The sequence below is a fragment of the Ranitomeya imitator genome, chromosome 6 (assembly GCF_032444005.1).
Source record: "Ranitomeya imitator isolate aRanImi1 chromosome 6, aRanImi1.pri, whole genome shotgun sequence".
Lineage (NCBI taxonomy): Eukaryota > Metazoa > Chordata > Amphibia > Anura > Dendrobatidae > Ranitomeya > Ranitomeya imitator.
This window is the reverse complement of record NC_091287.1, coordinates 523,343,259-523,369,132: the sequence shown is the minus strand read 5'-3', so window position 1 is coordinate 523,369,132 and position 25,874 is coordinate 523,343,259. Positions and strand designations below refer to the sequence as shown.

At 46.5% G+C, this 25,874-nt stretch overlaps 1 protein-coding gene across 2 annotated transcripts in view; it reads right to left on the bottom strand.

The window, feature by feature from the left end:
• The window catches only part of TAF2 (TATA-box binding protein associated factor 2), a 202,378-nt gene that overhangs the window by 154,760 nt on the left and 21,744 nt on the right, over positions 1-25,874 (bottom strand). For both annotated transcript variants that reach the window (XM_069731811.1, XM_069731812.1), the window contains exons 6-11: positions 24,538-24,769; positions 23,231-23,415; positions 21,643-21,756; positions 20,968-21,067; positions 19,970-20,055; positions 5,823-5,958 (exon numbers count right to left, since the gene is read on the bottom strand). In XM_069731811.1, the coding sequence (XP_069587912.1) occupies positions 5,823-5,958; positions 19,970-20,055; positions 20,968-21,067; positions 21,643-21,756; positions 23,231-23,415; positions 24,538-24,769 (853 nt within the window). The remainder of the gene's footprint in view (positions 1-5,822; positions 5,959-19,969; positions 20,056-20,967; positions 21,068-21,642; positions 21,757-23,230; positions 23,416-24,537; positions 24,770-25,874) is intronic.

Sequence of the window (25,874 nt, the reverse complement as noted above, 5' to 3'; positions counted from 1 at the left end):
CTCCTCCCTGCTCCGGGGGATTTTAATCTCACTTAGCCTGACTGCCAGCTCCTCAGTGTCCCTCCTAACTGTTACGGCTGAATCTGCTATCACCTAGCCTAAGTAACAGCTTCTCAGTGTCCCTTTTCCCTGTTGTGGCTGAATCTAATCTCACCTACCATAAGAAACAGCTCCTCAGTGTCCCTCCTCCCTGCCTGGGGGATTCTAATCTCACTTAGCCTGATTGCCAGCTCCTCAGTGTCCCTCCTCCCTGCTCCAGGGGATTCTAATCTCACTTAGCCTGATTGCCAGCTCCTGAGTGTCCCTGCTCCAGGGGGATCTAATCTCACTTAGCCTGACTGCCAGCTCCTCAGTGTCCCTCCTCCCTGCTCCTGGGGAATCTAATCTCAATTAGCCTGATCGCCAGCTCCTCAGTGTCCCTCCTCCCTGCTCCTGGGGAATCTAATCTCAATTAGCCTGATCGCCAGCTCCTCAGTGTCCCTCCTCCATGCTCCGGGGGAATCTAATCTTAGTTAGCCTGACTGCCAGCTCCTCAGTGTCTCTCCTCTCTGCTCCGGGGGATTCTAATCTCACTTAGCCTGATTGCCAACTCCTGAGTGTCCCTGCTCCGGGGGGATCTAATCTCACTTAGCCTGACTGCCAGCTCCTCAGTGTCCCTCCTCCCTGCTCCTGGGGAATCTAATCTCAATTAGCCTGATCGCCAGCTCCTCAGTGTCCCTCCTCCATGCTCCGGGGGAATCTAATCTTAGTTAGCCTGACTGCCAGCTCCTCAGTGTCTCTCCTCTCTGCTCCGGGGGATTCTAATCTCACTTAGCCTGATTGCCAACTCCTCAGTGTCCTTCCTCCCTGCTCCGGGGGAATCGAATCTCACTTAGCCTGATCGCCAGCTCCTCAGTGTCCCTCCTCCATGCTCCGGGGGATTCTAATCTCACTTAGCCTGACTGCCAGCTCCTCAGTGTCCCTCCTCCATGCTCCGGGGGATTCTAATCTCACTAAGCCTGATTGCCAGCTCCTCAATGTCCCTCCTCCCTGCTCCGGGGGAATCCAATCTCACTTGGCCTGATTGCCAGCTCCTCAGTGTCCCTCCTCCCTGCTTCAGGGGATTCTAATCTCACTTAGCCTGATTGCCAGCTCCTCAGTGTCCCTCCTCCCTGCTCCGGGGGATTCTAATCTCACTTAGCCTGATTGCCAGCTCCTCAGTGTCCCTCCTCCGTGCTCCGGGGATTCTAATCTCACTTAGCCTGATTGCCAGCTCCTCAGTGTCCCTCCTCCCTGCTCCGGGGTAATCTAACCTCAGTTAGCCTGATTGCTAGCTCCTCAGTGTCCCTCCTTCATGCTCCTGGGGATTCTAATCTCACTTAGCCTGATTGCCAGCTCCTCAGTGTCCCTCCTCCCTGCTCCGGGGGAATCCAATCTCACTTAGCCTGACTGCCAGCTCCTCAGTGTCCCTCCTCCCTGCTCCTGGGGATTCTAATCTCACTTAGCCTGATTGCCAGCTCCTCAGTGTCCCTCCTCCCTGCTCCGGGGGATTCTAATCTCACTTAGCCTGACTGCCAGCTCCTCAGTGTCTCTCCTCCCTGCTCCTGGGGATTCTAATCTCACTTAGCCTGATTGCCAGCTCCTCAGTGTCCCTCCTCCCTGCCTGGGGGATTCTAATCTCACTTAGCCTGATTGCCAGCTCCTCAGTGTCCCTGCTCCGAGGGATTCTAATCTCACTTAGCCTGACTGCCAGCTCCTCAGTGTCCCTCCTAACTGTTACGGCTGAATCTGCTATCACCTAGCCTAAGTAACAGCTTCTCAGTGTCCCTTTTCCCTGTTGTGGCTGAATCTAATCTCACCTACCATAAGAAACAGCTCCTCAGTGTCCCTCCTCCCTGCCTGGGGGATTCTAATCTCACTTAGCCTGATTGCCAGCTCCTCAGTGTCCCTCCTCCCTGCTCCAGGGGATTCTAATCTCACTTAGCCTGATTGCCAGCTCCTGAGTGTCCCTGCTCCGGGGGGATCTAATCTCACTTAGCCTGACTGCCAGCTCCTCAGTGTCCCTCCTCCCTGCTCCTGGGGAATCTAATCTCAATTAGCCTGATCGCCAGCTCCTCAGTGTCCCTCCTCCATGCTCCGGGGGAATCTAATCTTAGTTAGCCTGACTGCCAGCTCCTCAGTGTCTCTCCTCTCTGCTCCTGGGGATTCTAATCTCACTTAGCCTGATTGCCAGCTCCTCAGTGTCCCTCCTCCCTGCCTGGGGGAATCTAATCTCACTTAGCCTGATCGCCAGCTCCTCAGTGTCCCTCCTCCCTGCTCCGGGGGATTCTAATCTCACTTAGCCTGATCGCCAGCTCCTCATTGTCCCTCCTCCCTGCTCCGGGGGATTCTAATCTCACTTAGCCTGACTGCCAGCTCCTCAGTGTCCCTCCTCCGGGGTAATCTAAGCTCACTTAGCCTGATTGCCAGCTCCTCAATGTCCCTCCACCCTGCTCCGGGGTAATCTAACCTCAGTTAGCCTGATTGTTAGCTCCTCAGTGTCCCTCCTCCCTGCTCCGGGGGAATCCAATCTCACTTGGCCTGATTGCCAGCTCCTCAGTGTCCTTCCTCCCTGCTTCAGGGGATTCTAATCTCACTTAGCCTGATTGCCAGCTCCTCAGTGTCCCTCCTCCCTGCTCCGGGGGATTCTAATCTCACTTAGCCTGATTGCCAGCTCCTCAGTGTCCCTGCTCCGGGGGGATCTAATCTCACTTAGCCTGACTGCCAGCTCCTCAGTGTCCCTCCTCCCTGCTCCTGGGGAATCTAATCTCAATTAGCCCGATTGCCAGCTCTTCAGTGTCCCTCCTCCCTGCTCCGGGGGATTCTAATCTCACTTAGCCTGATTGCCAGCTCCTCAGTGTCCCTGCTCCGGGGGATTCTAGTCTCACTTAGCCTGATTGCCAGCTCCTCAGTGTCCTTGCTCCGGGGGATTCTAATCTCACTTAGCCTGATTGCCAGCTCCTCAATGTCCCTCCTCCCTGCTCCGGGGTAATCTAACCTCAGTTAGCCTGATTGCTAGCTCCTCAGTGTCCCTCCTCCCTGCTCCGGGGGAATCCAATCTCACTTGGCCTGATTGCCAGCTCCTCAGTGTCCTTCCTCCCTGCTCCGGGGGAATCCAATCTCACTTGGCCTGATTGCCAGCTCCTCAGTGTCCCTCCTCCCTGCTCCGGGGGAATCCAATCTCACTTAGCCTGATTGCCAGCTCCTCAGTGTCCCTCCTCCCTGCTCCGGGGGATTCTAATCTCACTTAGCCTGATTGCCAGCTCCTCAGTGTCCCTGCTCCGGGGGGATCTAATCTCACTTAGCCCGATTGCCAGCTCTTCAGTGTCCCTCCTCCCTGCTCCCGGGTAATCTAACCTCACTTAGCCTGACTGCCAGCTCCTCAGTGTCCCTCCTCCGGGGTAATCTAACCTCACTTAGCCTGATTGCCAGCTCCTCAGTGTCCTTGCTCCGGGGGATTCTAATCTCACTTAGCCTGATTGCCAGCTCCTCAATGTCCCTCCTCCCTGCTCCGGGGTAATCTAACCTCAGTTAGCCTGATTGCTAGCTCCTCAGTGTCCCTCCTCCCTGCTCCGGGGAATCCAATCTCACTTGGCCTGATTGCCAACTCCTCAGTGTCCTTCCTCCCTGCTCTGGGGGATTCTACTCTCACTTAGCCTGACTGCCAGCTCCTCAGTGTCCCTCCTCCCTGCTCCAGGGAAATCTAATCTCACTTACCGTATATACTCGAGTATAAGCCGAGATTTTCAGCCCAAATTTTTGGGCTGAAAGTGCCCCTCTCGGCTTATACTCGAGTCACGGTCTGTGGCAAGGTCGGCGGGTGAGGGGGAGAGAGGATTGTCACATACTCACCTAGTCCCGGCGGTTCTGACGCTCCCCCTGCTTGTCACACTGTCTTCGGGTGCCGCAGCTCTTCCCCTGTACAGCGGTCACGTGGGACCGCTCATTAAACTTATGAATATGGACTCCACTCCCATAGGGGTGGAGCCGCATATTCATTCCTCTAATGAGCGGTGCCAGTGACCGCTGACAGAGGAAGAGCTGCGGCACCCGAAGACAGTGTGACGGGCAGGGGGAGCGTCAGGAGCGCCGGGACTAGGTGAGTATTTTATATTCACCTGTCCACGTTCCACCCGCCGGGCGCCGCTCCATCTTCCCGACCACTTGCACTGACTGTGCAGGTCAGAGGGCGCGATGACGTACTAGTGTGCGCGGCGCCCTCTGCCTGATCAGTCAGTGCGGAGAGACGCCGAGACGGGACGCTGAGGAGCTGCAAGCAAGAAAGGTGAGTATGTGTTTTTTTTTTTTTTTTTATTGCAGCAGCAGCGTTATATATGGCACAAATATATGTGAAGCATCTATGGGGCCATAATGAACGGTGCAGAGCATATATGGCACAGCTTTATAGGGAGCATCTATGGGGCCATAATGAACGGTGCAGAGCATTCTATATGGCAAAGCTTTATAATGAGCATCTATGGGGCCATAATGAACGGTGCAGAGCATATATGGCACAGCTTTATAGGGAGCATCTATGGGGCCATAATGAACGGTGCAGAGCATTCTATATGGCAAAGCTTTATAAGGAGCATCTATGGGGCCATAATGAATGGTGCAGAGCATATATGGCACAGCTTTATAATGAGCATCTATGGGCCATAATGAACGGTGCAGAGCATATATGGCACAGCTTTATAATGAGCATCTATGGGGCCATACTGAATGGTGCAGAGCATTGTATATGGGGCACAGCTTTATATGGAGCATCTATGGGGCCATAATGAACGGTGCAGAGCATTCTATATAGCACAGCTTTATATGGAGCATCTATGGGGCTATAATGAACGGTGCAGAGCATTCTATATGGCACAGCTATATATGGATCATCTATGGGGCAATAATCAATGGTATGGAGCATTATATATGGCACAGCTTTATATGGAACCTCCTTTGGGGCAATAATGAACGGTATGGAGCATCAATTTTTATTTTTGAAATTCACCGGTAGCTGCTGCATTTTCCACCCTAGGCTTATACTCGAGTCAATAAGTTTTCCCAGTTTTTTGTGGCGAAATTAGGGGGGTTGGCTTATACTCAAGTATATACGGTACCGTAGCTTGACTGCCAGCTCCTCAGTGTCCCTCCTCCCTGCTCCAGGGGAATCCAATCTCACTTGGCCTGATTGCCAGCTCCTCAGTGTCCCTCCTCCCTGCTCCAGGGGAATCTAATCTCAATTAGCCTGACTGCCAGCTCCTCAGTGTCCCTCCTCCCTGCTCCTGGGGAATCTAATCTCACTTAGCCTGACTGCCAGCTCCTCAGTGTCCCTCCTCCCTGCTCCTGGGGAATCTAATCTCACTTAGCCTGATTGCCAGCTCCTCAGTGTCCCTCCTCATCAGGACCAAGAGACCAATTTAATAATGTATGCATTGTGTATTGTGAAATCCGACAAGAGATCCTCTTTATGGACTGATAAGCACCCACTGGCAATGTGCAGCATTAGAGGAACTCTCCAGTCTGGGCAGTTTTACCTCCTGACTTTCCCACATTTACATCACTAACAAAGTGAGGGGGTGCGAGACAGCACACAACAGTATAAAAAAATGTTACCATATAGAGAATGTGATTGGATAGTTATTGTAATGTCACCATTTCCCCTATCCTCTTCCCTTCCCTAATCCCCATAACGTTGTGTTAATTATTAAAAAAAATGTTACAGCTCTGGGAAGGGGACGTGTTAGATGTGAAAATGGCTTAACGAATAATGAATATGGAAGGTGACGTCTTCTGTGTCTGCCACCACTTACCTGCAGCATGAACTCCATACTGATGCGATTCTCAATCAGCCGCATCACCAGATGAGCTTTACACTGGAACATGTTGTAATACTCCCAGGACAACGTATGGGGATGCTTGATCGAGAAGTGAAGGTGGGAACAAGGACTGAAAATACAAGAGATGAGAAATCACAACCTACAGGAAAAAAAAAAACTAATCTAAAATACCCAAATATCACATTCCTAGCAAAGGAATCCTGTCACCTCCAAAAACAGCCATTTGCCCACGGATATAGGGCGAATCTGCAAGTAAATCACGCCTGCCATCCTAGAGCAGAGGCTGCAGTGAGAAAAAGTTATATCCTCCCTGCAGCCGCTCGATTATAGTCATTGGGGCGGTTTTAGTCACCGCTCACGATACCGCGAGGACGCTGTAATCGCTCCAAGCAATCTGATTGACAGCTTGAGCTGCATACACTTTGACTGACAGCCGCACTCACTGTATCATAAGCAGTGACTGTATCCGCTCCTGTACCGATGGTCGGAAGCGGGCGGCTGCAGGGAGGATATAACTTCATTTTCTCCCTTTAGCCGCTGCACCAAAAAGTAAACTCCGATAGCATTTAAATCCTATTTTCCAGCAGATGAACCCTATTTTTGCAGGTAAAAGGTATTTTTTGTTTTGGGTATTTATTAGGTAGGTGCCAGGTTCTCTTTAATATGTCATATAAAGAATAATGTTAAGGATTCCAAATTTTGAGCCAAATATTACCCTCTTTACTAATGGTCTATATGCCGTACCACATACATGGACGGCATAACTCTGTAAGGGCTCTTTCACACATCACATTTTTGGATATGAATTTTATAGAAAGATCACGGATCCATTACAATTAATGAGCCCTTTACACTTTTTTTCTCTCCGCATTTAAGCACAACATGTATAAAAAATTAGTAAACGTGTCTGGCTTTAATCCGTTTTGCAGATCAAATTTGCAAAATGCAAAAAAAAAAAAAAAAAAAAAAAAAAAAAAGGGAAAGAGGAGAAAAATCCAAATGCAAAATTGCCATTTCTTCTCACTTCCACTCTCACAAAAAAGGCATTGACAAAAAACTGAAAGCACAACAGACCTCAGCGGCAATGATGGGAAAAAACAAACAAACAATTACCGTATACACTCGAGTATAAGCCGAGATACTCAGCCCATTTTTTGGGGCTGAAAGTCCCCCTCTCGGCTTATACTCGAGTCATGCCCGGGGGTCGGCAGGGGAGGGGGAGCGAGGGCTGTGTAATTATACTCACCTGCTCCTGGCACGGTGCAGTCCCTGCTTCCCCGGCGCTGCAGCTTCTTCCTGTAGTGAGCGGTCACATGGTACCGCTCATTACAGTAATGAATATGCGGCTCCACCTCCCATAGAGGTGGAGCCGCATATTCATTACTGTAATGAGCGGTAACGGTGACTGCTCAATACAGGAAGAAGCTGCAGCGTCAGGGAAGCAGAGACTGCACCGTGCCAGGAGCAGGTAAGTATACGGGGAGCGCAGCGCTGCGCGACATTCACCTGCTCCTCGCTCCGGCGCCGCTCCGTCTTCAGCATCTTCTGCAGTGACGCTCAGGTCAGAGGGCGCGATGACGTGGTCAGTGCGCGCCCTCTGCCTGAACGTCAGTGCAGAAAACGCTGAAGATGGAGTGGCGCCGGAGCGAGAAGCAGGTGAATATTGAAAGTGCCTGAGCGACGGAGAGATGAGTATGTGATTTTTTTTTTATCGCAGCAACAGGAAATGGGGCAAGTGTCTGTATGGAGCATCTTATGGGGCCATAATCAAGGTTTGTGCAGCACTATATGGCAGAAATATCTTTATGGAGCATCTTATGAAGCCATAATCAACGTTTGTGCAGCACTATATGGCGCAAATATCTTTATGGAGCATCTTATGGGGCCATAATCAACATTTGTGCAGCATTATATTGGACAAATGTGTCTATGGAGCATCTTATGGGGCCATTATTACCCTTTATGCAGGATTATATGGGGCATATTTTAATATGGAGCATCTTATGGAGCCCATCATAAACTGAATGGAGCATTATATGGGGCTCTGATTCAATATGGATTTTCAAAAACACTTAACCCACTGATGTCTCAATTAATTTTACTTTTATTGGTATCTATTTTTACTTTTGACATTTACTAGTAGCTGCTGCATTTTCCACCCTAGGCTTATACTCGAGTCATTAAGTTTTCCCAGTTTTTTGTGGCAAAATTAGGGGGGGCGACTTAAACTGCGGCAGGAAAAAAAAATCATTGTATGAACAAGCCACAAAGGGTTGAAGAACGCCAACTCTGAATAGTCTGATCATGCCGTCTGTCCGCGGTTACTCCGTCCCCGTCACCCGGCTTTCGTTCTTGCGTACAATTTTTCAGGAACATTTGCAGTAAGTTTTTACAAGGACGTCAGGTCTATTCACGATAATTTAAAGGGCCCCTTTCGCCAATAATAAGCACCTTGTTCCATTTGCTTCTTTTACATTACGAAAGAAAAAAAAAAAAAATGCGGTTGTGCCAATTTATGCAATTAAATGGCTCTTAGTGAAGGGATTAATTGAAGATTTTTTTCGTTGGCCTTCTTAGTGAAAACTAGTGCGAGTCTGTTCATTTTATCCTGATCGTTTGGGAGCTTTCCAAGGCAGACGTGTAAACAGGCGGCTCTGAATAAACTGGATGATTTATAGGCGCTAAGTAAAGATTAATTTATAATACTGGAAACTCCACGATAAATACGTGACCCCCTGCTCCCCCCGCCGTCCAGCCAGCATTTTATCAAATCGCTCATTAAAGGGATATTCCCAAAATAGTCAAGCGAGTGTGTCTGAGGTGGGAACACCCCTTTAAAGTGACACAGTAATGTATAGAACGTAGGCACGGACCTTCAGTAACGTCCCATGTGCTTCTTTCTTACACATGTCTATTCCTTCAGGTGACCACTTTCCATTCAACTTAAAAGATATAAACATGGGGAGAGCAATTTTATTTATTTTTTTTTTACTTTAAATGGGTGAATTTTTGGCTAGAAATAATATTTTGCACTACGGTTTCATCAAAAATGTTGCACCGTTCGCCTTCTGAAGGCACCATCCTGGGCTCCCTTGTGCCAAAACTCAGTGTGAAATGAAACACAACGGCCCCATAGGGTCTAATCTTAGTACACGAGAGGAGAGGAAAAAAAAAAGACAAAATGACCAAAATCCACATTCTGCAGCTTCCATATGGAGGTGCCAGGAAGAAGTAGCCAAGGAAAAGGAAATATTCTGCGCTTACTGGAAAGATGACGTCCACAATCAGATGTTATATGCTGGTTTATTGTCAATGCGTTTCAGAGTCACACCGACTGCTTCCTCAGGACAGCAATACATAAGACATGGCTGTCCTGAGGAAGGAGTCGGTGGACGTCATCTTTCCAGTAAGGGCAGAAAACTTCCATTGCCCTGGCAACTTTTTCTTAAAGATTCAGTGTTGTATTCATCTGCTCCTATTAGTGTTTCCCCAGCAGCGCCGCCTCCGCGCTTCCTGATTGACAGTGCAGGTCGGAGGTGACGACAGGCAGCGCAGCCTCCAGTTCACTGTCAAATAAGCAGGGACAACACCGGTAGGGAGTCGCTGAAGGGAGCTGCGACTGCAAGTGCACGATAATCGCAGCCCTCCAGTGCAGATACACCCATCCTCTAGTGCACCAATACATTCCCCTCCCCAGTGCACAGATACATCCCCTCCCTCAGTGCACCTATACATCCCCCTCTCTGGTGCACTCATACATCCCCCAAGTGCAGTGATACTTTCCCTCACCCTCGGTGCACTCATACATCCCCCCTCAGTACTCACCCCCCACTCAGTGCACTCATCACCCCCTTCTGTGCACTTGCATTGATTGTGGACACTTCACACTAGACCTTGGAAATCGAGGTCCCAGAGTCTGGAGGAAGAGTGTAGAGGCCACAATCCAACCTGCTGGAGGTCCAGTGTGAAGTCTCCACAATCAGTGATGGTTTGGGAGCCATGTCATCTGCTGGTGGAGGTCCACTGTGTTTTATCAAGGCCAAAGTCAGCGCAGCCGTCTACCAGGAAGTTTTAGAGCACTTCATGCTTCCCTCAAGCTTTTTGGAGATGTAAATTAAATTCTTCAGCAGGACTTGTTGCCTGTTCCCACGGCCAAAAGTACCAATACCTGGTTTACAAACACCAGTATCACTGTGCTTGATTGGCAGCAAACTCTCCTGACCTTAACCCCATAGAGAACCTATGGAGTATTGTCAAGAGGAAGATGAGAGACACCAGACCCAACAATGCAGACGAGCTGAAGGCTGCTATCAAAGCAACCTGGGCTTCCATAACCCCTCAGCAGTGCCACAGGCTGATCACCTCCATGCCACGCCACATTGATGCAGTAATTGATGCAAAAGGAACCTGACCAAGTATTGAATGCATTTACTGATCATATATTTCAGTAGGCCAACATTTCTGATTTTAAAATCATTTTTTCGAGCAGGTGTTATAAAGTATTCATATTTACTGAGATAATGACTTTTGTGTTTTCATTGGCTGTAAGCCATAATCATCAACATTAACAGAAATAAACACTTGGAATAGATCACTCTGTTTGTACTGACTCTATATAACACTGGTCTACAAAAAAAAAAAATTCTGGCATGGACTTTAAGAACAGTTTTAGACTAATTTGAGGGTGCTGAATTCTAATCTGATCTTATAATTTCTCTATCACATCATGTTTTTGCGCTATAGGTATATAGCCCATTTTCATGAATTACATGATAAATATAAGTAGTGTATAAAAAGTGCCGGTTTATATGGTTCACTAAGGTAAATTTAGTTTTCATTTAGTCTCCCAATAAATGTGAGAATATCTTTGTTTTCTTTGAACATGCATAATTCCCATTTGTTATGATTACACCCTTCTTTTCTGTGCTACTGGGACAGTAGAGCTACAGCAGAGCATTGGGTGAAAACTGAATGGCCTCAGCGACAGAGTTTGGCATCTGGCGATAAGAATGTCATCCATGATCCTCTAGATAGGAAGGACATTGTATTTCCTCCTTTACACATAAAACTTGGATTGATGAAGCAGTTCGTCTAAGCTCTCAATCACAGTGGAGAATGCTTTAACTATATGTGTTCAGCTTTTCCTGGTCTTAGTGAAGAGAAGAAAAAGGCTGGAATATTTGATGGACCTCAAATAAGAACACTTATGAGAGATCCAGATTTTATCACATCAATGGATGAGACAGAAGAAAGAGCTTGGACTGCATTTTGTAATGTGGTGCAGAATTTTCTAGGGAATAAGAAAGCAGACAACTATGAAGAGATTGTGGAAGAGCTACTGATGAGTCTGCGAAATCTTGGATGGAGAATGAGGATCAAGATTCATTATTTACAGAGAACCTTGGGGATGTGAGCGAGGAACAAGGGGAGCGTTTTCATCAGGACATTAAAACAATGGAAGAACGGTATCAAGGCCGGTGGGACTCACATATGATGGCTGACTATTGCTGGAGCTTGATGAGAGACAACTCAGAAGCTGCACATCACAGATCAGCCAAGAAAAGAAAATTCAAATAACGGCCATTTGTCATTCATCTGTGCGCCATATATATGTGTTTTTATATTTTGTAGTTTAATTCTGTAAGTATATTTGATTTCCTGCACATAGACTTTGTAATCTTCGTTATTCCTTGATTAAAAATATACAAAATGTAGTACCGAAAATCATGTGTTTTTATCATAATACATTAGGAGTAATTTTCATCAAAAATTGACAATATCCCGAAATCCTGATGTGATAGCCAAACACGGATTTCATATTCGTAATCAGCAGCCAAAATTGACTTAAAATGTTTTAAAACCTTTTGCCAGAAAAACTGCGTTGACCAGTGTAATATATGAGATTCACTTTTATGCGTTGAAGAACTGAAATAAATGTACTTTTTGATGATATTCTAATTTTGTGAGATGTGTGTGTGTATGCGTATACAATATATATATATATATATATACACACACACACACACACACACAGTATATACTCGAGTATAAGCCGATCCGAGTATAAGCCGACCCCCCTAATTTTGCCACAAAAAACTGGGAAAACTTAAAGGGAAAGTCGCCGTTTTCGCCTGTCAATCAGGCTGGTCAGATGCAAACTCGGCTTTGGGAAAATGGCCGCCGCGATCTCTTCTGCGCACGCACGGCTTCCCGCGGCCATTTTCCTGAAGCCCCGTGCAGCAGCGCACTCCATCTGCGCACGCGCGGCCCCAGGAAGATGGCCGCCCCCACCGATGACACGTGCGCGCAGTGGATTCGTCACTGCGACATGCGCACACCACTACGCCACCAACGGAAAGCTGGGGAAGAAAAGAGCGATGTTACCACGCCCACCTGACCTGACCAGCCTGATTGACAGGCGAAAACGGCGACTTTGGTAATGTATTTCTCAGCATAGGTGGGGAATCAGGGTACACTACATACACTATAGTAACGCACAGCGCAGGCCCTATTTAACAGTATTTATAGCTCAATCTGAAAAAACGGGGTGACAGGTTCCCTTTAATGACTCGAGTATAAGCCTAGGGTGGAAAATGCAGCAGCTACTGGTAAATGTCAAAAGTAAAAATAGATTTTACAAAATGTCAACAAAAAAAAAAAAAAGTAAAAATAGATACCAATAAAAGTAAAATTAATTGAGACATCAGTAGGTTAAGTGTTTTTGAATATCCATATTGAATCAGGAGCCCCATATAATGCTCCATAAAGTTTATGATGGCTCCATAAGATGCTCCATACAAAATACGCCCCATATAATGCTGCACAAATGTTAATTATGACCCCACAAGATGCTCCATACAGTCATTTGCCCCATATAATGCTCCATAAATGATGATTATGGCCCCATAAGATGCTCCATACAGTCATTTGCCCCATATAATGCTCCATAAATGCTGATTATGGCCCCATAAGATGCTCCATACAGTCATTTGCCCCATATAATGCTCCATAAATGCTGATTATGGCCCCATAAGATGCTCCATACAGTCATTTGCCCCATGTAATGCTCCATAAATGCTGCACATGGCCCCATAAGATGCTCCATACAGTTATTTGCCCCATGTAATGCTCCATAAATGCTGCACGTGCCCCCCATAAGATGCTCCATACTGTCATTTGCCCCATGTAATGCTCCATAAATGCTGCACATGGCCCCATAAGATGCTCCATACAGTCAGTTGCCCCATGTAATGCTCCATAAATGCTGCACATGGCCCCAAAAGATGCTCCATACAGTCATTTGCCCCATATAATGCTCCATAAATGCCGATTGTGGCCCCATAAGATGCTCCATACAGTCATTTGCCCCATATGCTGTTGCGGCGATTAACCCCTTCATGACCAGGGGATTTTTCGTTTTTCCGTGTTCGTTTTTCGCTCCCCTCCTTCCCAGAGCCATAACTTTTTTATTTTTCCGTCAATTTGGCCATGTGAGGGCTTATTTTTTGCGGGACGAGTTGTACTTTTGAACGACATCATTGGTTTTAGCATGTCGTGTACTAGAAAACGGAAAAAAAATTCCAAGTGCGGTGAAATTGCAAAAAAAGTGCAATCCCACACTTGTTTTTTGTTTGGCTTTTTTGCTAGGTTCACTAAATGCTAAAACTGACCTGCCATTATGATTCTCCAGGTCATTACGAGTTCATAGACACCAAACATGACTAGGTTATTTTTTATCTAAGTGGTGAAAAAAAATTCCAAACTTTGCTAAAAAAAAAAAAAAAAATTGCGCCATTTTCCGATACTCGTAGCGTCTCCATTTTTCGTGATCTGGGGTCGGTTGAGGGCTTATTTTTTGTGTGCCGAGATGACGTTTTTAATGATAGCATTTCGGTGCAGATACGTTCTTTTGATCGCCCGTTATTGCATTTTAATGCAATGTCGCGGCGACCAAAAAAACGTAATTCTGGCGTTTCGAACTTTTTTCCCGCTACGCTGTTTAGCGATCAGGTTAATACTTTTTTTTAATTGATAGATCGGGCGATTCTGAGCGCGGCGATACCAAATATGCGTAGATTTGATATTTTTTTTTTATTGATTTATTTTGATTGGGGCGAAAGGGGGGTGATTTAAACTTTTATGTTTTTTTTATTTTTTTCACATTTTTTTAAACTTTTTTTTTTTTTTACTTTTGCCATGCTTCAATAGCCTCCATGAGAGGCTAAAAGCAGGCATAGCACGATCGGCTCTGCTACATAGCAGCGATCTGCTGATCGCTGCTATGTAGCAGAATTGCAGGTGTGCTGTGAGCGCCGACCACAGGGTGGCGCTCACAGCGACGGGCAATCAGTAACCATAGAGGTCTCAAGGACCTCTATGGTTACCATTCACAAGCATCGCCGACCCCCGATCATGTGACGGGGGTCGGCGATGACGTCATTTCCGGCCGCCCGGCCGGAAGCGGTAGTTAAATGCCGCTGTCTGCGTTTGACAGCGGCATTTAACTAGTTAATAGGTGCGGGCAGATCGCGATTCTGCCCGCGCCTATTACGGGCACATGTCAGCTGTTCAAAACAGCTGACATGTCCCGGCTTTGGTGCGGGCTCACCGCGGAGCCCTGCATCAAAGCAGGGGAGCCGGCATCGGACGGTATAGTACGTCCGATGCCGGTAAGGGGTTAAAAAAAAAAAAAATCACATACTCACCTCTCATCGCTCAGGCCCCCAGCACTTTCTATATTCACCTGCTCCGCGTTCCACTGTCGCCGGCCGCCGCTACGTTCCCCGTCCACTGCACAGGCAGTGGGCGGCGTGCACACAAATCTCGTCATCGCGCCCTCTGACCTGAGCGTCAGTGCAGAGGATGCAGAAGATGCAGCGGCGGCCGGCGACGGTGGAACGAGGAGCAGGTGAATACAGCGCACTGCTTATACTCACCTGCTCCTGGCGCGGTCCCTGCTTCCTCGGCGCCGGCAGTTTCTTCCTGTAGTGAGCGGTCACATTGTACCGCTCATTACAGTAATGAATATGCGGCTCCACCCCTATGGGAGTGGAGTGGGGTCCATATTCATTACGGTAATGAGCGGTACCATGTGACCGCTCACTACAGGAAGTAGCTGCCGCTGCCGGGGAACCAGGGACCGCGCCAGGAGCAGGTTAGTATGCTTAGACCGCTGCCACTGCACATCCCCTGCCGACCCCTGGGTATGACTTGTGTATAAGCCGAGAGGGGCAATTTCAGCCTAAAAATATGGGCTGAAATTGAAGCTCTCGGCTTATACTCGAGAGTGTATATATATATTTATACACACACACACACACACACAGATGGTGGCCTGCATAGGCAACATCAATAGTAAAACGTTTGGCACTCTTACAGGGTTAATGGCAGTGTTAACGGTCTGCGTTACACCGCGTTATGCCACGGTGTAACGCAGTTCTAAAATGCTATGTGGGCGCTGACTGGTGGGGAGTACGGAGGGGGCACTGACTGGACGGAAGTAGGGAGGGGCCAATTCGCGGCCGGACTGTGCCTGTCACTGATTGGTCGCACCCAGCCGGCCGTGACCAATTAGCGACCCGGGATTTCCGATATATATATATATATATATAAATATATATATACACACACACACATAGTACAGTATATACACACACTGCTCAAAACAATAAAGGGAACACTTAAACAACAGAATATAACTCCAAGTAAATCAAACTTCTGTGAAATCAAACTGTCCACTTAGGAAGCAACACTGTTTGACAATCAATTTCACATGCTGTTGTGCAAATGGAATAGACAACAGATGGAAATTATTGGCAATTATCAAGACACCCTCAATAAAGGAGTGGTTCTGAAGGTGGGGACCACAGACCACATCTCAGTACCAATGCTTTCTGGCTGATGTTTTGGTCACTTTTGAATGTAGGTTGTGCTTTCACACTCGTAGTAGCATGAGACGGACTCTACAACCCACACAAGTGGCTCAGGTAGTGCAGCTCATCCAGGATGGCACATCAATGCGAGCTGTGGCAAGAAGGTTTGCTGTGTCTGTCAGCGTAGTGTCCAGAGGCTGGAGGCACTACCAGGAGAAATGACAGTACACCCGGAGACGTGGAGGGGGCCGTAGGAGGGCAACAACCTAGCAGCAAAACCGCTACCTCAGCCTTTGTGCAAGGAGGAATAGGAGCACTGCCAGAGCCCTGCAAAATGACCTCCAGCAGGCCACAAATGTGCATGTGTCTGCACAAACGGTTAGAAACAGACTCCATGAGGATAGTCTGATGGCCCGACGTCCACAGATGAGGGTTGTGCTCACAGCCCAACACCGTGCAGGATGCTGGCATTTGCCACAGAACACCAGGATTGGCAAATTCGCCACTGGCGCCCTGTGCTCTTCACAGATGAAAGCAGGTTCACACTGAGCACATGTGACAGACGTGACAGAGTCTGGAGATGCTGTGGAGAGCGATCTGCTGCCTGTAACATCCTTCAGCATGACCGGTTTGGCAGTGGGTCAGTAATGGTTTGGGGTGGCATTTCTTTTGAGGGCCGCACAGCCCTCCATGTGCTCGCCAGAGGTAGCCTGACTGCCATTAGGTAGTGAGATGAGATCTTCAGACCCCTTGTGAGACCATATGCTGGTGTGGTTGGCCCTGGGTTCCTCCTAATGCAGGACAATGCCAGACCTCATGTGGCTGGAGTGTGTCAGCAGTTCCTGCAAGATGAAGGCATTGAAGCTATGGACTGGCTCGCCCGTTCCCCAGACCTGAATCCAAGTGAACACATCTGGGACATCATGTCTCGCACCATCCACCAAAGTCACATTGCACCACAGACTGTCCAGGAGTTGGCGGATGCTTTAGTCCAGGTCTGGGAGGAGATCCCTCAGGAGACCATCCGCCGCCTCATCAGGAGCATTCCCAGGTGTTGTACAGTAGGGAGGTCATACAGGCACGTGGAGGCCACACACTACTGAGCATCATTTTCTTGTTTTGAGGCATTTCCACTGAAGTTGGATCGGCCTGTAATTTGATTTTCCACTTTGATTTTGAGTGGGATTCCAAATCCAGACCTCCCCTGGTTAATTAGTTTGATTTCCATAATGATTTTGGTGTGATTTTGTTGTCAGCACATTCAACTTTGTACAGAACAAAGTATTCAATGAGAATATTTCATTCATTCAGATCTAGGATGCGTTATTTGAGTGTTCCCTTTATTTTTTTGAGCAGTGTATATATATTATAAAGTAAATGTGTCACCTGTAACTTTAGCCCTTTTAGAGATCATATAATCCTTAAATTGCTTAACTGCTCACAATAACAGTAATTTTGACCAGGGGTGCCCAAACTTTTACATGCCACTGTAGTGACTTAGCTTCCCTGATTGACAGCTCGGACCAGCAGCATCGTTGTGCTATGGCCAGATTACCCTCATCATAATATTTGTTGTGCCAACATCAGCGGCACTTATTGCCGGGCAGGCTGCGATTCTGCTGCTCCACTGCTGGCGATAGAGAGATGGACTGTAACTACAGGAAACCAAGAATGCACCTCGTCTTCGCTACAACTCACATGAGAAAAGAAGCCGAGACAGGGGGATCGCCGATGAATTGGGGGGAGGACGTGTAATTATAATGAATTGGGGGGAGGACGTGTTCTCGGCAGTGTGAGTCTTGTTTACACAGGAAGATGATAAGTAATAATCTTATGTGCAAAAAAACCTCATTATTATTAATCCATAGCATCGTTATGTTATGTACAGCACAGTCTTTTATTACACATTGTCTTCTACTGTTTTGTATTGTGCCATCCCTTATTACATAGTATCCTCTCGTTATGTACAGCAGTGTCCCTTAATACATATTGTTTTCTATTGTTATGTATTGTGGCATCCTTTATTACACAGAATCCTCTCGTTATGTACAGTGCCATCACTTATTACATAGTCTCCTCTATTGTTATGTGGAGAAGGGAAAAAAAAAGGCATGGCTCTGTCTCTTTACATCTGCAGATGTGCACAAGAGCATGCGACTTAACATGAGCTCCTAAAAACATCATGCAACATGTCAAATGATAGATCATGGCCCCACACACCCTACACTGCCAGGGGCAGATGTCATGAATCTACCCTATCCCATCTGTACATCCTTCGGTCCGAGGGAGTAGGGTATAATCTTTATTACCATTGCTGCTGCTCTGGTGCTTTGCGCATTGCTTCTATTCCCTGCACCAATGTCCTGTACAGGAGATCATGCGGGGGCTGTGTGTGACACTGGGGAGGAATGAGGGGGCTTTGGATGGAGTTACTGGTCTGTGCTCACTGCTGGCTTGCAACCCAGCACAAGAGAGGATGGGAAATGTAGTAAGAATAGAGCCGAGGATTCTGGAAAAGTGATGGCTGTGAGAACAGAGATGATGCCAGGACACATGATGTGAAGCAGAAAATAATGTGAAACCTGCAAGTGTTTCAACTTCAACATGAACAATTTGGTGAAAACTCCCCAGGACATAATAGTAGATCCTAGGGAGGGTTCCTGGTCTATGGATTCGGCTCAGGAGCTGATCTCCCTTTGCGCAGCGCAGGTGCCAGCTGTGTTATACAGTAATGAATAGAGAAAGCTCCATTGCTGCTGTTTATTCACTCGAATAGGTTACTCCTATTTTCATATGTAGATGATGTGGGATAGTGCTTGTAAACACAAGCAATTTTACAATTTACTGCTTATTAAATTTTTAAGCCATTCCTTAGATATTGACACTTTCCTTTTGTTTACAGTTCGTTGCCTTGGGGACCGACCACCCCCGAGTTTGTAAGGGCTGTTCTGAAGCCGGCCAGGATCTCTGGAACATGCTACGAACCTCCTAATTCCAGCTGACTTCAGTGCATATCTCAAGAACGGCTGCAAATTTTAAGAAGCAATAAATTACAAAACTGTTTGTCTTTACAAGCAACATCAGAAAATATCCATCTATGAAGTTGGGAATAACCCTTTAAAAGTCCATGAAGGCACCAGTAAGGAAGGACTGAATTATATATAGGTTATTTGTACTACATACTGTGATGGCGGAGGGTGTGGACCCACTGCACCACCGGCTAGGCTTACTCTGGAGGGGCGTAACCAAGTAACTACCTGGTCTTCACTCGAGCCTCTGATGGCGAGGACAGGCTTGGGATGTTCGGGTAGCCACCACGTATCACTCCAGGGCAGCCCCCAGACTTGCAGGAGATGACAAGTGGGTCAAAGGCGGAAATACGATGCACAGAGACAGTCCGAGGACGGGACAGACAGCACAGGCTCAAAATACGAAGTCGGGGTCAGGAGTGGAGAGATCCAGCCACAACAATGTGAGCTTTCAAATCAAACCTTCACAAAGGTTCACAGACAGAAATTAAGGCTACGTGCATACAATTGGTAAACGCTGCGGGTTGGCGCTGCATACTTGTGCAACGTCCAACCCGCATTGGCCAAATGTTACAGCCTAGTGTGCCCACTATGCGTCCACAGATGCCCGTTGCTCACCCACAGTGACGGACATGCGGAGCGTCTCTCCAGACCGCAGCATGTCAATTTCTCTAGTCTCAGCAAGAGAAATTTCACCAATAGAATGTATTGGACGCTGTGAATCCGCACGGTTCAGTGATCACATGTGACCTGTGTTCAATAGACGGCAGCACTTAGGATGCAGCAAATTATGTGCTACTTCCAAAATGCTGCCAGTTCTGGATCGTATGCACCCAGCCTCAGAGGAACCAAAAAACAGACTTTTTTTTTTTTTTATTTTAACAAAAGTTCAGATTTTTGTAAACCACTAAAAATAAAAAAAATGAAGTTTGCTATTACTATAGTTATATTAATTTGGAGACTCACAAAAAAAATAATAATAATAATGAAAGAATTGCGTGGGGGAAAAAAAGCTATGGAAAAATAAAGTTATGGCTTTTGGAAGAAGGGAAAAATAAAGGTTAAACAGTTGAACCTGCAGCCATAACGATGCATCTTTACACGGGCTTATACAGTGTATATTAAAAAGAACTTCTTGTTGCACACAGATCACACTTCCACTACTAATCTATTTATATTAAGCTCATGTACAAGTCTTCATAAAAAAATCAGTCCGTACTTATCCTTCTCTTTTCCAACAGAGAATATTGGGTGAAGTAACACGCCGCCAGTTTTCAGCTCATAGGCTACAATCTTATCCAGTTCCTAGGAAACAGAATACAGATTACTTAGATTGAATTCGGGCGACCAAATAACTATAAAGGAGGCAGCCGTAAAGGAAAAGTAACTGAAAGGAGAAAAAGTAAAGGAAAAGTAACATAAATGTATCTGACATAGAAATGCTAAAGAGAAGGCGGCTCGTGCTGCCCCCTTGTGGTCACATTCATTAATTCAATGACGGCAGCAGATAATCACTTCAGTCACATCATATGGAAGGAGCTTGGCTTGTATATCCTTTCGGGTCACTTTCACACACTCTCTCGAGTTAGGTTAGGCCTCACTCAGATGACCCCTTCATTTTCTTTTAATTTCTTACACACTGGAAAAAAATGACCATTTTCCATCAGTGTCGATCCAATTTTCATCAATTTTTGGTCGTACGTTTTTACAATCAGTGTTGCATCTAATAGTCTCATGTGCACACAAAATGAAAAACGGATCTGTGGACAATGCATGAGACTACACCGCATGTGTTGTATGTATGAAAAAAAAAAAACCTACATCTGAATGAGACCTTAGTTTCCTGCAATCAATCAATCCGCCCCACCACCGGGAATACGTAATCGAGACCTGCCCTCGGTATATTCCATTGGGATGCAGCATATCCCCCCTGTAAACTCCGAGTGGCGCCCCCTCGTATACACCGTTGAAACACTCCCCCCCCAAACATCCGTATACTCCATTGAAGCACCACCCAATACATGTGTTATCTGCCGACTGGTGCCATTCCCCCACATATGCTCTGTCCAGTCGTCCTCCTCCTTGTATACTCCGTCGAGCCCCCTGGTATACTCCGTCGAGTCGCCCCCCACCAATCCCCATACTACTCCATAGAGCTGCCCACTATCATACTCCAGCGAGTTACATAAATGTTTTATAGAACCCCGATCTCCTCACTTCTTTGATCCAGTGTCGATACTGATTTACACCGAATGTTTTCTTCATCCAGAGCCCGTAAATATAACCGGAGATGCCTTTTAGCACCCACTCGTCAGACCTGAGGATGCAAACAGCAGCAATTAACACACCGCAGTAATTAGCATGGACTTATATTACAGCCTTTTATAATTGGGAGACATTTCTAGCAGAGAATCACATAGTAACTTGGGATCTTTCAAATTTGACAAGGACTCAAATAAATAAATAACCAAACAGTCTGATAATACCTTTTGGTTATTTTACTGTGCAGGTTTTTTTCTAATATTTTGTCATTATTGAAAAAAAAAGTGTGCAGAAATTCCAACAATGACATATCTTAAAGGGAGTGCGTAAGCACAGAATGACTGTTCAAACCAAGCACAGTCCTTCGTTGTTTGGCGTGGCCAAACATAAGTGCAACGTCCCTCTCCTATGTTTTATCTCCGCTCCCTCTTCACTGATTGACAGCAGAGAAGAACGGAGATAGGAGGAAAACAAGCAGGTGGGAACGTGGACTTATGTTTGGCCACACCAAGGATGCACCGGGCGTCTGTGCTTGGTATGAACAGTCATTCTGTGCTGACAATCGCTTTAAAAACAGACAGCACCTTCAGGAGGCAATAAATGAGCACGGGGAGCAGAGTCTCACTTTACCAAGACATCCTAGAGATAAAACAACCGAAGAACTGCTCAGCCAGCGACTCCGCAAGGCATCTTCTGGTCAGCGGCGTCTGGTCGATGATCATGGGGCTGTGCAACAAGTTTGTGCTGCAAAAACAGTGAAGACAAATAAATTAAAATAAATCCCATTGACAATTTTTTTCCCCTCGTAGCAGGACATCTGAAAAACAGTAGGCAGCAATGTAGGCTGGGCGCCATGTTGCAGGAACAAGTACAAGGAGAAGGCCTCCCCCGCTGTTATTGTCAGATGTCAAGGTTCTGGCCAAAATCCTCGCAACAAGACTTAACCCGGCCATAAATTGGGTAATGCTCATCAGCAATCCTCAGCTTTTTAAGCATGTACAACTAAGACACGCCATCAGAACTCAGGAAACCATCTTGGCTCTCACCATCTCAACTATTGGGGCACTAGATTTTAGGTTATGTACCAAAATTACTAATGGATCGATTTCACTACTGTATAATTCTTTGCCGTTAAAAATTTTCTGAGACACTCGGTGAAAGAGAGAAGGTAGAGAGACGTGGCAAATATCTCTATGGAGGAGTGAGATGTCCTTGAATTGACAGGGAAGATCTCGATTAATACGGCCCAGAGAAGGTCTCGATTATTTCTGCAGCAGGCCCAAAGCATTATGTAAAACGGGCCTTAGAGGAGATGATGTCCGTCCGAGATGCAGAGAGGAAGGATTGGACTTAACACATATATTATGTTCCTCTTCCAATCTGGCTGAACTGGGGGGAAATGTTGGAAAATTAGTCATGGAAGTTTATGGCCTCCAAGTTTCACTCAAGATATGTATTTTGGGCCTTGCTGGAGACTAGCGTCGGATCCAAGCGGCTGGCCATAACCAAAATATTATACCAAGTCAGAAAATCCGTACAAGCTGCCATGACAGAAAACCAACAGCTCAAGCGAGGAATAACATTACATTTTCTACCAGTAGCTGCACTTTCCGTGCGGCGGCCAGGCAGCAATGTAACGCTATTAATCTGCAGATTAACCCAATGCTTGCATAATAGTAGGATTTGTGAATATGACAGGTTCCTTTACAAGAAATGCCTAAATTATATTGACGTTTTGATGTTAATATGTAAATAATTTGTCAATTGTGTCACATATAGATACATGTACAGCACATCTGTGTGTAGTTTTGACAAAGACCAGCCTTGGTCGAAACGTTAACCCTAACTTAAAGTGTCCGTCATTTTTTCTTACGCTAATGAGCACTCGGTGAGAACTGTACTAATAAAAAGTGTAATTTTTACATAAAACCTTCAAACTTCATGTGTGCGGCTGTTTCTCCATAAACATTGTGACTTTTTGTTCAGCCTGCACCTTTTCGCTCCTCAATACAGAGTGCACCACATTTTTTTGGACTGCCTAAATTATATTGCCGCACTTCTGCGGATCTTGCTACTCATCTTCACCGTCTACTCGTGACTTAGCTGACCCCTTGACCTGCCACCTTGCCCTCAATAACCGTCACGATGTGACATGGTATTCTGCAAATTGAATTAATAGCTGAAGTATACAATAAAAAAAAAAAAAAAGGAAACCAACCTGAAAATACTCATGGATGCATAGATGTTGACCTCCGTGTAGGCTTCATCTACGAATACGGTTTTAAAGCAGGTATATGGGTATCGGCAGGTGAGAATCTCCTCGTAAAACTCAAACACCTCATGGAGGTAAGAAGTCGTGTGCTTCAGGAGCGGGAGCAGCTGAGGTAGACAGAAGTGGGTCACCTGGAAGGAAAAATAAAAAAATACGATATCAGAAAGATAACGAGAAGAAACGTATAAGACACAATAGAAGGAAAGATTCCTGCAGCTTCTTATGCCCAAAAATATACAAGAAAAAGCTGAAAAGATATTGACATTGATGAGGGAAATTATTTTCCTGCTAGAAAGGATTTTGCGCTAAAATAATTTTTGCAGTTGTGTAATAACAGTAATGTTGCACGGTGTGGATTTTCCCCTCGCTTGGTCGGCTGCAGAACGTTTTCACCGAGGATGATCGCATTATGGGACTAGGTTCAGCGCCGCGCAGGGAAATCTTAGAGGAGCTACACCAGGGCTGAGGACCCTCCATTGCCAACACTAGTGGGGGTCCTAGAGGTCACATCCTCACTTATAATGAAGTGTCCGTACATCCTATATCATCATTTCACAAGACGGGAGTATCAGTTTTAACAAAGAGGTCTGCGGGTGGGTGAGAGGAACCCTCCATTATAATTCATAGAGACTGCAAAGCGGCCAAAGGTGGGAATTAAAAACAGATTTTCCAGTTCCAGAACACCCCTGTCCTCAGCTGCAGTTTGCTTTAAAAAAATAAAAAAAGAAAGAAACTAACATGGCTTTCTGCTCCCTCCCCAGGTCGGGCGCTTAGCCTCCACTGACGCTTCCGATGTCTGTTATTGTCTGCAGCGCTGAAATCACCTTGGCAGCCCTGCAGCTAATCAGTGAGCTCAGCAGCTCATGCCATCAACTCAGGCAAAGCTGCTAATAAAAGATAACGGGAGCAGTGGTGGAGACCCAGACCTGGACCTGGACCTGGGGAGGGGGTGGGACGCAAAGATAAGGAGATTTTATGACGAACTGCAGCTGGAGGAAGAGTTTTGGAAACTGGAAAACCACTTTAAAGGCATCGCCTTTCTCCGTATCACTGGGATCCATACATATGGATGTGCTATAAATGAAGGTGGTTTCCCCCAGATTTGGCTCGTTTAAGGTTAATAGACTAAAAAAAAAGGAGCAGATATTTTACCCTAATTCTACGTACAGTCCCCGCAGTATCTAGAAGCACCACAGCTACCCCCAATACAAAGGGCTTATCCTGACGCTGTAAATCTGGCAAACCGTCATCACCTCGTGCATATAAGGGTCCACAAGGATCTCAAAGGGCCCCACTGCCAGGGAAATGTTAGGAGACGCAGTTGGGATAGTCAGGGTGTAATGGAAGGTCTTCTTCCTCATGTCGTGCGTGTAAACACTTTCCACAAGGTCTCCATTAGACACGGCCACCATGGAGGCATCGACGGTAAACTCCAGCTTCCAGGTGCACAGCTCCGAATAGGAGTCCACACAAGGGAACCAGAACCTAAAAGAACAAGCGACACGTGAAACAAAGAGCAAAAGGACGGAATAGAATCCCTTCATTGATTCCTGATTTGTCAATGTATACAGGGAAAAATGTCTGCAATTCTATCCCCCATAAACTCTGGCTGGTCTTGGTCTTGGGACTTAGAGGGGATGTCCAGTTATGAAAAAAAAAAAGATTAAAAAACAGATTAGAATTATGTAAAACTAAAATAATAAATCAAACGCGCCTTAGCGGTCACCTTCCGCTCCGGTCCTGCGCTGCTCACATGGAATTTTTAAATATTTTTAGAATTCTTTATTTTTTAAATATTTTGATAAAAGAGGGATTTTTGGTTCTTACCATAATCTGTTTCTTGGAGCCTTCATTAGGGGTCACAGGTAACCATGGGTGTATGCTGCTGTCGCTAGGAGGCTGGCACTATGCAAATAAAGAAAAATAACTCCTCCCCGGCAGTATACACCCACCGACAGGCACCAGGCAGCTCAGTTGGTGCAAAAGCAGTAGTAGGAACCGGAAAACCGCTGGTTGGAAGGTACTGGGACGATTACCCCTGAGGCGAGAACGGAATCGACTGCCTGAAAAAGCCCTGGGACCTGGGAGGGTTGTTTGGGTGGGCGGGAGAGGAAAAAACGTCTTCCTGGGGGGCGACGAAAATTCTATTTTGTAACCTGACGTGACAATCTCCCTGGCCTAGGCGTCGTTGACCACCGATAACCAAGGCTCTGTGAACAGAAGAAGCCTGCCTCCCACCCTGGAAAGATTTCCAGGTGGGGGTGACCCGTCATTTGGAAGAAAATCTGTGGTCGCGAGAACTGGAAGATTTTGAAGAGCGGCCTTTAGCTCTCCAGTGAAGGGTTGGCCTGTAAGAAGGCTTCCTCCGGTCATGCTGAGAGGCACCACCTGAGGAGGCGAAGGAGCGAAAGGAATGGGGTCCCTTTCTATTGAAGGGATGCCTAGGCTTAGATTGCGGAAGAGAAGTGGTCTTACCGCCCGTGTCGTCCGAGATCATTTGGTCTAGCTGCGCTCCAAAGAGCCTGGATCCCTGGAAAGGCAAACCTGTGAGGGATTTTTTGGAAGCGGGATCTGCGTTCCTTCAGCCAGA